The 13,481-nt window shown below is 37.1% G+C and overlaps 2 protein-coding genes across 2 annotated transcripts; one reads left to right on the forward strand and one right to left on the reverse strand.

Annotated features, from left to right (window-relative positions):
• The first annotated feature begins 1,044 nt into the window (after positions 1-1,044).
• On the forward strand, positions 1,045-5,654 carry LOC126621928 (uncharacterized). The gene is made up of 9 exons (XM_050290549.1): positions 1,045-1,374; positions 1,486-1,551; positions 3,006-3,086; positions 3,248-3,301; positions 3,389-3,457; positions 4,739-4,801; positions 4,981-5,063; positions 5,164-5,229; positions 5,315-5,654. The coding sequence occupies exons 1-9, from the start codon at positions 1,144-1,146 to the stop codon at positions 5,343-5,345; spliced, it is 744 nt and encodes a 247-aa protein (XP_050146506.1). The 5' UTR covers positions 1,045-1,143; the 3' UTR covers positions 5,346-5,654.
• A 2,956-nt stretch (positions 5,655-8,610) lies between these two features.
• Positions 8,611-12,434, reverse strand: LOC126621927 (LRR receptor-like serine/threonine-protein kinase RGI2). The gene is made up of 2 exons (XM_050290548.1): positions 9,348-12,434; positions 8,611-9,253 (listed from the first exon to the last, which is right to left on the reverse strand). Exons 1-2 carry the CDS (start codon positions 12,157-12,159, stop codon positions 8,799-8,801), a joined length of 3,267 nt encoding a protein of 1,088 aa, XP_050146505.1. The 5' UTR covers positions 12,160-12,434; the 3' UTR covers positions 8,611-8,798.
• Between the last annotated feature and the right edge of the window lie 1,047 nt (positions 12,435-13,481).

A 13,481-nucleotide genomic window follows, 5' to 3' on the forward strand; every position in this document is an offset into this window, starting at 1 on the left:
TTTTTTATTTCAAATTTCTCTCTCTCTAAATTTTTTGGGATTTGTTGATGTTAGTTTGAATGGATTTGGTTAGCATTCTCTTCTCTTTACCCTCACAGTCTCTCTCTTAACCTTTTCCTTCCCGATGAAATATTTAAAAAGTAATTTGTGTGTTGCTTTTGCATTGTTGGTTTTTTGTTAAATTGATAGATGCTTGCTTTCGCACTGCTCGTGTGTGCACACGCTTTGAGTTGAACAAGTTTTTGTTTTTTTATCTCTTGTCCTTATCAATAAATAAAGTTAGTGGACGATTTTTGGTTAAAATTTAAAGTTTTGAAGTTCTTTTCATTAGTTTTCCTTTTAATAAATTTATAGAGATTTTATATAAAATTTTGATTTAATTTTCTCAAAATCTCCAAGAGAAATGTGAGATATGAGAATGTTTAAAATACAATAGGAGATCTCATTCTCTTAAATTCTTCAACTTTCTAAAATACTTTAAAATCATTTTTTATTTATTTATAAAACAATAGCGTTCATTGATAGAAATGAGCCAAAACAGCTCTATTTGAGGTAGTACATCAAAGATTACAAGTAGATGGAGAGACTATTTACAAGCAATTCTCAACTGAAGATACAATTAAATACACTTGAAATATTATAATTTTTTTTGAAATCTTAATTGAATACGGTGGATTTCTAAATAGATAATGCTAGGAAGGGAGGTCGAATTTTTAAACCAAAATTAATAATTCACTTATCAACTTCTGGTTTACAAAATTCCATTTGGAAATTTAGTTTTCCTAACATTATGGCTTTAATTAAAAGTATTAAAATCCCTCAAACTCCTCACTTTGTTTTTATTTTTTTTCATTTTTTTATCAAACCACTGATTTTGTTAGATTAACCAATGATACAGTTCAAATCCACGTCATCATGTAAAAACTCAACACTTTTCTCCGTGGTAAATGGCTATTTGCATCTTCGGAAATTTGGGAAACGTTAAAGGAAAGCAAAATGCCAAATATACCCTTAACTCCGAATCCACACACAGACACAGTTATTGGCGGTTATTGTAGCTTCCCAAACTTCAAGTATATCTCTTTAGCCGTACAATTACGGTTGCTCACAACTGAGCTTAAGCGACATACTCATCTATCAGCCATGGCTGTTGCCACAACAGTCACTGTGAGCTCACTATGTGCATCTCCACTGCGCTCACCTCGCACCGTGCCAAACTTTGTGTTCCAATTCGCACCAAAATTCTCGTCTTTCAAATTGGGTTTTGAATCTCTGCAACTCCGGACCACTCTGCCAGCAACGAAGCTTGTGGTTCGAGCCGCTCGAACCGAGTCCAAAGGGGTCTCTCTGGGCTTCCGAGCTCCCAATTTTGAGGCATTACATATATACTTGTTCTTTTTATTTTTTGCCAAAATATACTTGTTCTTTTTAAATTTTGTTCAAAATTTGTTCTTTATTTTGATTGTTTCGGGGTATTGGTTTCAGATTCCGGAGCCACTTACTGGGAAAGTTTGGAAATTGGAAGATTTTGAATCACATCCTGCTTTACTGGTGAGTTTCTTTGTGTTTTCTTCAATGGTGTTTTGGATGATTATTGTTTGATTGATTTTCTAACTATATGTCATGTATTGGACATTGGCATTTAGTTTGAGTGGATTTTTAGATAAATTAGCATGAACTGAAGTAGGTCCTTATTACATAATAACTGCAAATGACTTTACGGTCGTTTTACGTACTAGAATTTGAATTTAAAAACTTGTTAGAAGTGGCACAACCAAGTTGTAAATGGAAGATTCTTAGATGAGGAAATTGCAGTGCTTGTCTAAGCCAATAAGGAGGTTTCCTTTATTTTGTTAATGATGATTCTAGGTCTTATCGTTGCTCTGAATTACTTGTAGATCAAGTACATAGCTATAGAAGTTAGTTAGTTCATTCAATTCACTTATTTTTTTGTCGTTTGGGAATAATTTACACTTGGGGCCCGTTTAGTGGCCTGGATGAGATTCGACTTTAGAAATAGGATTGGATTGACATAGACATGTAAGACAGGACGTGTAACCCATGTATAAGGGTAGGTTAGATAACCCACTTTATTGTGGGTTCATAACTCATCATGCCCGATCGTGTCCACCCCACATTTGACTCATGCCCAGTCATTTCCACCCCACAATTGACACAACAAACAAAGGACCGGAGTCAAGTTCATTTTAATTGGTCACAACTTATCCCAACCAGCTCACCAAGCAGGCGCTTGTAGTACTGACAGCCAACGGCTAGCCTGCTAGATATCCGAGTTTTTGGAATGTTGCAAGCTTTATATCACTAAAAAATGAGATAGTATCTCGCTATTTTCCATACACAGCACGCTTAGCACTGGATTAAGCTGGGGGTGAGAGCATACACAACTAACTAGAATACCATTGATTATCCCAACCTTGAAAATGGATGAATTCTCTGGAGTCCTACTAAATAGTTTGATCACTATTAGTTATTTGGTTGCTAGAATACCACTTTAGTTCATTTCTATAGTACAAGAAATGCAACAGTCTACATATAGAAGTTTACATAACTATTGGCCAATAGATTATACTGAGCAAGATAATATTCGTTCCAAGTGTCATTTCTTGAAGCAACCAATTTATTCTGATTTAACTGGAACCTTTTATGCTTTATCATTAGTAAGGAGATCTATGTGCCATCACCGGACATCTGTAACGTTTCAGCTGCCAATTTTTCTGTGCATACCTGCACATAACCTAGCTAGGTCATATGTAGCTTGAGAAAATTAGGGAAAATAATTATGAAATCTACTGCGATATGTGACATATGAACAGATCAGCACAATGGACCTATAGTGCACAAACTGTAATCTGCTGCCTCCTCTTAATGTTGGAAGTAAACTCTATGTGGTTTCTTTACTAAATAAAATATTAGATTGCATACATTATGTCTTTCTTCGCATATAAGCAAAGGATTGGATGCATGTTAACAGTGCGATGGTGCAGGTTATGTTTATCTGCAACCACTGCCCATTTGTTAAGCACCTGAAAAAAAGTATCGTGAAACTTGCAAATTTCTATATGAAGGTAAGACTTTCGATGGCTGAAATTTTTTCCTTCTAAGAGGCTTGCTTCATTTGACAGTTGTACCCCAAACTTCACCGTGCAAAGGAGCATATGATACTAACCTATTCAAATGTGTTTATTTGTGTATTTGTTACAATTATTTTGTTAAAACTTTTTCCCAGAAAGGACTAGCGGTTGTTGCAATATCTTCAAATTCTGTAGCTACACATCCACAGGTACTAGATTCTACTAGCTCCATAGTTTGGGGATAGAGCTTGTAAAGCTATTGTATGATCCGTCGGTTGTGGAACTCTTCCTGACAGGATGGACCACAATTTATGGCAGAAGATGCTAAACTGTTCAAATATCCTTTCCCATATCTATATGATGAGGTATACTACTGCCAAAGTGCCAATCTCAACCTGCTTTATAGATCTGGCGTGCTTTATCTCATTTTGCTCTTTTATCGGGGCCTGTGAAAATATGCATGTTGCTGAGCGATAATATCTTACTCTCATAAGAATCTGGCAGGTTTTGGTATAAATGCAAAGTTCTCAGTCATACATGTACGCACACACTATCAAAATTAAGTTTCTCAATGTACTAATTCAAACTTGAACTATATTTAACACAAAAAAAAAAAAAAAAAAATTTAAAAGATGAGATACTAATGGCTACAAGTGCATGAGTAGCTTGATCTTTGGCATGCAAGACAGGCTGGGAGGTTTTATCTATTGGGTTTTCCAGCCCAAGATGAGTTGTCCTAAGGCTATTGGGAAATATAGTTTTAGATGATTAAATTGTTTTCCAAAGCGGAGTTGTTTTCCCAATTGGAGTTGTTTACCCAGTTGGAGTTAGTTTCTCAATTGGAGAACGATTCATAACTAGATTCCAATTTGGATTAGTAATCCTAATTGAAGAAAGACCTTTATTATGTCTATATAAAGGGGCTATTGTACTAGTTTTGAATTTGGAGCAAAACAATATTTTGTATACCACTCAAGGGACTGGAGTGAGAGAATGTTGTAAGGGCAAAGTGTGTGCGACAGAAAAGAATAGAGATAAAGAGTGTATTTCTTTTTCTTGTTCTTTCAAGTTTATCGTCAAGTTCTTAATTCTAGAGTCTTGGCAAGATTATTGGTTGTACTTATTATGATATAGTGAAAGATTGTTGTTGCTCTCCCGTGGACGTAGGCACATATAGCCGAACCACCTTAATTCTTGGTATTGTCCATCTTGATTTTTTCAGTCTCCTTGTTCATTCTGTTTTTCCCATTCTTAAACGCAATATTCAAAACATTATCTAAATCGGTGGTTCATTTTATGAAACATCGGTCCCTAAAAAGCAAAAGTCTTTGCAAGTGTAAAATTTGATGGTATAGGGGTGTAAAAAGAATTTGCTTTCTTAGATGTAGCCTATTAGAAACAATCAAGAAATGATAGTCTTGATTATTATGCAACTTCAGCAAGTTAAGTCACCTTTTTTCCTTTTCCTATTCTACTGGTCTTGTATTTTTTTGTCAGCTGTAGGCTAGCCATTCCTAAAACTGAGATTTCGAGGGCAGTTGAATTCATGTCACACCTTGTATGAAGTCTAATAGTGTTTCAAGTAATGCTCCTGGTAACTCTTTGAATAGTGAATTCATTATCATTGTTGAATGTGTTTAATACAGTCACAGGACGTGGCCCGAGATTTTGGAACAGTTTGCACACCCGAGTTCTTCCTATTTAAAAAGGTGACCACAACCTACACCAATCAATTTGTTGAAACTGTTTAAGGACAGTACCTCATTTCACTTTTTTCTTTACGGGACCAATTGTAAATTGTCAATGTGATCTAAATTTGAGTTTATCGACCTTTTATTTTTATTTTTACCATTTCTATCACGCAGCTAAAATTATTACTACTTAACAGGATGGACGGAGGCCATTTGAACTGGTGTACCATGGCCAGTTTGATGATTCAAGACCTAGTAATAATGTGTCTGTAACTGGAAGGTAGGCCTATGTGGTTTTATCTTTAATATGTTCACATGTTAGCATTAGAACATATATTCTGAGGTATAGGAACTGATTTGAAATACTCCATTCCATATAGGGACTTAAGCCTGGCAATAGATTGTGCTCTCAGTTGCCAACCAGTACCATCGAATCAGAAACCCAGGTAATTCTTATGCTATTTTTTTTTTTAGGTCTTTAGGATTATGGTCTTGCATGGTTATATTCTGAAAGTCATTATTTTTTTGAAGTGTTGGATGCAGCATAAAGTGGCACCCCTAGAGATAACTGTGATATGTAAACTTGGTTTCAACTTTCTTGAGATTATATTCTGCGAGTAAATTTTTTCTTCATGACGCTTCTTTTGAATGGACGGCAGCCTTATTTATATCAGAATGTAACGTATAATTTCTTCTCGTTGTTCCTCTAATATTCCTTTTTTCATTGCTTTCAGTTTCTGAAACCACATAAAGATAGGATATGCTATAATATTTTATTTCCTTTCCCTCATTTCGGTGAGAAGCTGTTGTAATTGGAAACCTACAATGTTTTTATATACTATATTAATCAATAAATTTGTCTCCCTCAAAATATGGGATGCCTGATGATATTTGCACACATGAGCTCCAATGTTTGCTACTTCCCCCAATATTTGGTACACTAGATCTCGGCGTCTTGCCTAAAACCTTGCAACTGAATGCACCAGCACATTGCAAGATCATGGACATGGGCCTAGAGGAGAACGCAATATGGTATGTTTTCCCTGTTACTGTGTGAGATGTATAAAGCTGTAGGATGTTTGGGAGGATAAGTTTAGAGACATTTTCACCTTTGACAGCTGATATGGACATGTTCTTTTCATTTGTAACTGGGTTTTCCTTCTGTCACATGTCTAGGTGCACGAATGGTCCTAGTTTGTTTTTTCTATTTCTCTTTATTATACAATGAAGGGTAGGTTTTCGCTTTCCATATCCCACCTTCCTTATTGTGTCTAGGTTGGAACTTGAAATCATCAGCGCATGAGTGAGTTAGGAGATATATATTGTTGAACAATTTATTAAGTAGGTGATAATGTGGAACAATTTATTAAGTAGATGCTTTTAGCTGGCTTGTGTTTTGATTTTTCTTTCACAGTGAAGTACAAATAAACTCTTCTATTTTTCATACTTCTGCATTTGATTGTGTTCTAAGATCTCTTCGAGCAATTACAAATTTTGAGGTTCTGATTTTCTTACCCTGCCTAACATAATTGAGCATGCCGGGAATGGGAAAAATCGATAAAAGGGTGGGCGCCGATTGAAGCACTGTGCCCCTAGCAGTTGAAACAATAGCATGCTGATCGATGCCGACCAATAGGTGTCGCGTCCATTCCTTAGAAGTTTGGCATGGAGAATTTCTGCATATAAATCATTATTCATTCTTTTTTGAATTACAAAAGACGTTTTGTACTAATCTAAACTGAGGAGGGGGGAGGGTTTAAACCCTGGACTCAGTGGGTTGAAGAGGAAGTTCCTATTCACCGGTGCAATCAACTATTGCATCATTATTCATTCTTGATCAGCGAATATATAGTTAAATTCAGTTCTTGAGGTACAGTTGCTTTTATGAGAAGATTTAGGGCTGGTTTGGTATTGCTGTGCTTTGAAAAAAAGCTGCTGTGAGAATAAGCGGCTGTGCTGTGAGAATAAGCGGCTGTGAAATAAAGCCAGTAGAGTGTTTGGTAAACTTTTTTGTGAAAGTGCTTTTGGAAAAAAAATCAGGATGATAGTGTGTCTTTTCATTAAAGGAGCACTGTAGCTCCGTGTGCTTTGAAAAAACTGGTTTTTTTTCAAAGCAGCAAATAGCAGCTTCAGCTTTTCCTTTGATTTTCAGCTTATTCTCACAGCAGCTTCCAAAATAAGCCTTTTTTTTTCAGTTTACCAAACACAAAAATGACCCTCAGCTTTTTTTCACAGCGGCTTTTTTTAAAATCACCTCAATCCCAAACGGGGCCTTAGAAGAATGATTAGTTGATGGTTGCTTGTAGTCCTAGCCATTAGAGTGTGATAATCTTAGCTACGATATAAAATCAGCGGGCCTGAGATGGTCCAGTACCACATGTCAAAGGACTTGGAAACATGAAATTTCTTTTTCCTTTCTTAAATAATTGTTGTGGGGAGCAAAGTCTAAAATATCGATATTATCCCGATATTTTTATCGAAATTTTCGTGTTTTTGGACTACTGATATTTCCGATATCATCGATATTTTAGACCTTGATAGGAACTCTATGTGGTACTAAGTTACTCATGTATCTTACCATGCAATGTATAAAGTGTAAAATATTGTACTAATTCATTATATATAAATGATTATGGTGTGTTTAAACTTCTTTCATTAATTACTACATATAATCTACACTTACAATGTTTGCCAGCTCGCTATATAATCAACTTAAATAAGTTAAATCCATCATGCAATGCATTTCCTTCCAATTTTTTTTGTGATAAACTAATAGATAATTGACTAAATAAACATCCGCAAAGTCTCAATAAAAATTTCCAAGTTTTTCTTACAATTTCCGTGGTTTTTATTCAATTTTTATCAATATCGATAATATCCTGATATTTCCATCAAAATTTCCGTGTTTTAAGATTACCGATATTTCCGATATCATCGATATTTTAGACCTTGGTGGGGAGAGAAAAAAGCTTGAGAAGGATATATGGTGGTCCAAATTTGCTGCTTTTTCTCCTTCTCATAATTTCATGTTTTTATCTGGCTTTTGCTAAAAAAGATTGTCACCACCATTGCTTTTTAGTCAGACCCCACACGCATGACACAGTTTGAATAAGCCTCGGAACCTATGCCTACTGCTTTTGGTCCCCAAATTCTTAATTGTATTACGTACTACAAACTTGCATTGCCATTGGAAGCAGGTTATTGTTGTGTTGTTGGGACAACGTGGTGGAGTTTTGGCTTTAAATAATGAAGTATCAAAGTTATTTTTGGTTGTAAATTTTAGACGCTAAGTGTCCGTTTAATAACCTTTTTAGTTTTTAGTTTTTAGTTTTCGTCTTTTTCGCTTAAGATAAAGAGAAAATAGAAAGAACCATGGAGGAATTGAGAATGTGGAGGGAATGTGGTTGGAGGAAGGAGGAAGAAATGCACATAAAGTGGTGTACAGAATGAAAACAAAAAACTAGAGATTTTTAGCTTTTTGTTTTCATGTAGCATTCCATGTGCATTTCTTCCACATTCTTCCTACTGCCCCCTCCGATATTCTTATTCATCCCTCATTCCTTGTATTCCTATTTAAGTCAAATAAAAAAGTGAAAACTAAAAACTGAGATGGTTATCAAACGGGCCCTTAATGCAACAAAACATATAATAATATCTTAGTTGTTACAGATGAATGAGATCCAGAATGAGATCAAAAGAGAACAAATAGACACCGCCACAAAAGTCGTATCTGAATTTCTGAAATGTGAAGGACTTGGGATTCTGTTTACGCTGTTTCTCTTTTAATCTCTCAGCCTAGAATTGTCAAACATAGATTATGCTCCAGATTGTATTGAACTACTAGCTCGGGATATTTTACTTTTATTCACTACTGTGTGCGCCTGAGTCGGTGAAACACCATAAACATGTCTTGTTGCTACTACAAAACATTAACTATACAAATTGTACTTTAAAAAAAAAAATCTGAACAAGAAGTAAACTCAAATCAATGAACAGGAACGATAACTTTAGGAGTTTATGGAGAACAAGAAGGTGATCCAATTAGAGGTTCAGATGACCTGGAGAAACTAGAACTGTGAACTGTAGCGTTTCGGTTTGTAGCAACTCCTTTGCCAAGAAAATCTGGTTTTTCACAATCCTCGTTCTCATGTTGAATCTCCTTGAGCATTGCTGTAACATCTTTCATAGTTGGCCTTTCCTCCGGGCAAGGATTCACACAGAGAAGAGCCACCCCAAGCACCTGAAGCATCTCTTGGGTTTGTGTCCCTGATAGCAAAATTAGCTGCTGGTCTAGAACTGATGTGAAATCTCTTTTCCTTACTCTAAGTTCCGTATTCACCCAAGTGACAATATGGGCACCTTCCGGGATCTTGTTATCCATTGGTTCCTTCCCGGTCAGGACCTCTAGGAGCACCACTCCATAGCTATACACATCGCTCTTCTCTGTGATCCTCAAACTGTATCCATATTCTGCAATAATGTATTAACCATTATGTTCAATTAATCGACAACCTTAATAAACATATGAACGGATTATGAAAGAATCCGAGTGATTTACACTTACCTGGAGCAATGTAGCCATAGGAACCTGCAACTGTGTTGGAGGCTTTGCAGCATTCTGGAGAATTCAAAAGCTTTGCAATGCCAAAATCTGCTATAAAAGATTCATACTGTGGTCCAACCAAGATGTTGTTAGCCTTGATATCTCGATGAACTATCGGAGGTATACAATCGTGATGGAGATAAGCTAAACCCTGAGCTGCTCCCAGTACAATCTTGTACCTTGCATCCCAATCCAAGAACAGCCTCTTCTCGTGTAGCAAGCTGGCCAAACTCCCATTCGCGATGTAATCAAACACAAGAAGTCTGGTTTTTCCATTGTTACAACACCCCAGAAGCCTCACTATGTTTTTATGCCTAATTGATCCAAGAGTATGAACTTCTGTCGTAAACAAGTCCCTCTCTGGGAGCTCGCCATTATTTACCGGCCATAGCTTCTTCACTGCAATGACCTGCTTCGTTGGAGTCTCCACACGATAAACCATTCCTGAGCAACCCTTTCCCACAACGTTTGATTCTGATAGCCCAGTCACAATATCATTAACAGAAAAATTAAGCTTTTGAAATGGGGTGAAGGCCCACACCAGATCATTTTCTTGTTCACTGTGCATCCCAAATGTGATTCCACAAATTCTGACAAATAAAAATATTCCAGCGAGCATAACCATGATGGTTGCAGTCACGCTAAGAAGAACGCAAACAAGTAGATATCTGATTGATTTCTTGTCGTGCAGGTTGTCATTCAAGTGGCACTGATTTCTGTTGATACACAGCTTCGGGTTACCAGCAAACGCAGTTGAAGGAATGTCTTTGAAGAAATTAGTATTGGGAAGTGGACCTGAGAAGTCATTGTGTGAGACATTTAGGGACACGAGATTGTCAAGACTACCCAGTACTCTGAGGCTTCCTGTCAAAAAATTATGGGAGAGGTCCATATTGGCTAGTTTTGAGAGATTTGAGAAGCTTTCTGGAATGGGGCCTCTCAGAGAATTCCAACTCAGATTCAAGAGAATATCTAGCTCTTGCAAGCGTCCGATCTCATCTGGGATGGTGCCAGTGATATTGTTGCTGCTCATATCTAACAACTGCAGATCCTTGCATAGGCCCAACGATTTAGGAATGGAACCCATGATGCGATTTCCATTGATGACCAGTTTGTTTAGGGATGTTAACTTGCCCAACTCTTCAGGAATCGTGCCTTCTATCTGGTTCATGGAAAGGTCTAAAACATTAAGACCAGTAAGGAGTTGCAAAGACGAAGGAATCATGCCTTGCAGCTGATTTCCATGCAAGTCAACCATTTCTAACTGAGTGCAGTTTCCGATATCAGGAGGAATTTCCCCAGTAAATTGATTTTCTGACAATTCAAGGAAGCTCAATCTATGCAGGAGTCCAAGTTCTGATGGAATTTGACCTGTGAAGTTGTTTGATCCCAGCCTTAAGCGGACCAAGCCGGTGCAGCTACCGATATTCCTTGGAACTTCTCCTAAAAATTGATTTGATATCAGCAACAATTGAGTTAAGTTCTTGAGGTCAAAGAGAGAACTTGGAACTGACCCAGTGAGGAGATTGTGTGAAAGATCCAGCGCTTGAAGTTTCTCACAATTGGCCAGCTCATTTGGTATGCTTCCATGGAGCTGATTATTCCAGGCATAGAACAGAGTAAGTTCTTTCAGCTGCCCAATGACAGGTGGAATCACGCCCGCAAATCTGTTGTTGTCCAATTCAAGTTGCTTTAAGTTTGAAAAGTTTCCGAATAAAGGTGGTATGTTGCCTGATATCTGATTCTCAGACAGCAGAAACTCCTCCAGTGCCACTAAATTTGCAAAAGAGAGAGGAATTTCACCACTCAGAAGATTTATTGAGAAATCGATAACTATCAAATCCAAACAGTTCCCTAGTGCGCTCGGAATGCTTCCCCTTAGATTGTTCTTCCATAGCAGAACTCTTTTAAGCCTTTTCAACAGACCAAGCTCACCAGGAATTTGACCAGAAAGCTGGTTGTCATACAGAAACAAATTTCGTAAGGCTGAACAATTACCAATTTCCGGAGGGATGTCACCTGAAAGGTTTGCAGTATAGACCGAAAGAGTTTGAAGATTCTTTAGTTCTCCAACACTGCTTGGAATCTTCCCTGTGATTCCGGTAGCTGCCAGGCCAAGAATAGTTAGACTCTTGCACTTTGATATTTGCATTGGAATTTCTCCATGAATTCCAGGATTCCCGCCTGCACGAAAAACTTCCAGAGCTAACAACTGGCCTATTTCTGCAGGAACCTTTCCGGATAGATGGTTGTCATACACTTCAAGCTGTTGAAGCTTTGAACAGTTTCCAATTTCTATGGGAATTGCACCATGCAATGAATTTGAATTGAGTGATAACAACCGCAGGTTGGATAACTTTCCTATCTCTTGTGGAATATCACCTGTTAGAGCATTGGAGCTGAGATTAAGGGTGATAAGCGAAGACAAGTTTCCAATCGCGCGTGGGATTTCTCCAGTGAGGTTCCCATTTGAGAGTACAAGAGTGGTGAGATAGTTGAAGGAGAGGAGCTGGATTGGGAAGCTGGTAGGAATATGGATCAAGGTGATTGTGATTTCGGAAACAAACCCGTTACTGGAACATCTGATATAATCCCATTTGCATGGATCCTGATCAGCGGGAGTCCACGAAGAGAAGAAGGCGGCAGAGGAAGAAGAATTGAAGGTTGAAAGCCATGAAAGGAGGGAGATACCCTCTTGGTTCAGAGCAGAGACGGAAGGAAACAGAAAGATGCTGAGAAGCAAAAGAATGATAGTGATTGAATTGCTTGGCATGATGAGGTTGGCAACAACACTGCTATTTTTCAATCTCTCTACATGTGATCCTTCAAAGAACTAAAGAGATGTACACGTACAAATCTTTTAAGTTGGTTTTCCAATTGAGCGACATAGCATAGATGCATTGATATAGATTGGGAACTATATATATATATATATATATTGTCTATTTTGAGCATGAAGGGATGTAATTGCAGTTTGTATGATTGAGGTTATGAGAGGCTCGTCTCACTTCGTAAAATTGACAAGTTTATACTGTTCGCCTTCTTTTCTGTTGGGCATAGAAATTTTTGTTTTGCCTCTCTTAACATTTGGAAATTAGTTAAAACTAATGACATAATAATTATAAATTATGTGAGGCAGAATCACTACTAGACAGTATAAAGTAAATCGTCTGATATCCATTTCATGTATTGTGTTTTAGTTCTCATTTTTGTGTTAGAAATAGAGTGGAAATATATGGGAGCGATTAGGGATATAAAAGAGTGAATGAGTGATGGTGCGAGTGATGTAGAATACATGCGTACGGAAAGTAAAAATTAAAAATCATAAGCCAAAAATTATTTCTCGTAGTTACACTTTCAAGATTTTGTTTTCATTTATTTCTTTGTTTCTTTCCCGCTCTTCACCACATTTCTTCATCCCTCATTTACCCCATACATTTCGCCCTATCTCAAGCACAATAAGTGAAAACTAAACCCGAAATGCATATCAAACAGTTCTTTAAGTGGCCTAAGTGATAAAATAAACAAAAGCTACTTTCTACACAGATGCATGTTCCACTGCTTAGTCATTTACTTGACATCTGATGTGGTTTGCTATTGTTCTGCTGGGTTTCAAATTTCAGTTATACCGTTTTTCTTTGTAAGTTTCTTCAAGTGTTTGATGGATTCATTGTAAATCCCTTTTCAAATAATGATTGCTCATCTTATCAGTTAATTGTATAACAATCCATACAGTGAAAATGACTAAGCAGCCCTCCTAACCCAAAAGAGGAAAGACCCAAAAAATGAAAAATGAAAAGATAAAAAAGAGGTGACACTTCAACTTTCTATGTGATATGAGCATGGTGAGGACTCAAGATATCATGTTGTATTGATAAAGTAGTTCATCTCTCATGTAAGTGCTTTTGTGAAGGGACAACAACATAGGTCCATGACTCTTCAAGGAAAAAAGACTCTTTTCCTTCCTCATGCATGAACCTCCCCAACACTACTACCCCAATGCAAAAGCATCACAGATTTGGCCTTTTCATGCAGTCAATTAATTAAAGCTTTACATGCACCTCCCTGGCTTGCTTTTGTTTTTCCTTTTCTATT

The sequence above is a fragment of the Malus sylvestris genome, chromosome 5 (genome assembly GCF_916048215.2).
Source record: "Malus sylvestris chromosome 5, drMalSylv7.2, whole genome shotgun sequence".
In the NCBI taxonomy this organism is placed as follows: Eukaryota; Viridiplantae; Streptophyta; class Magnoliopsida; order Rosales; family Rosaceae; genus Malus; species Malus sylvestris.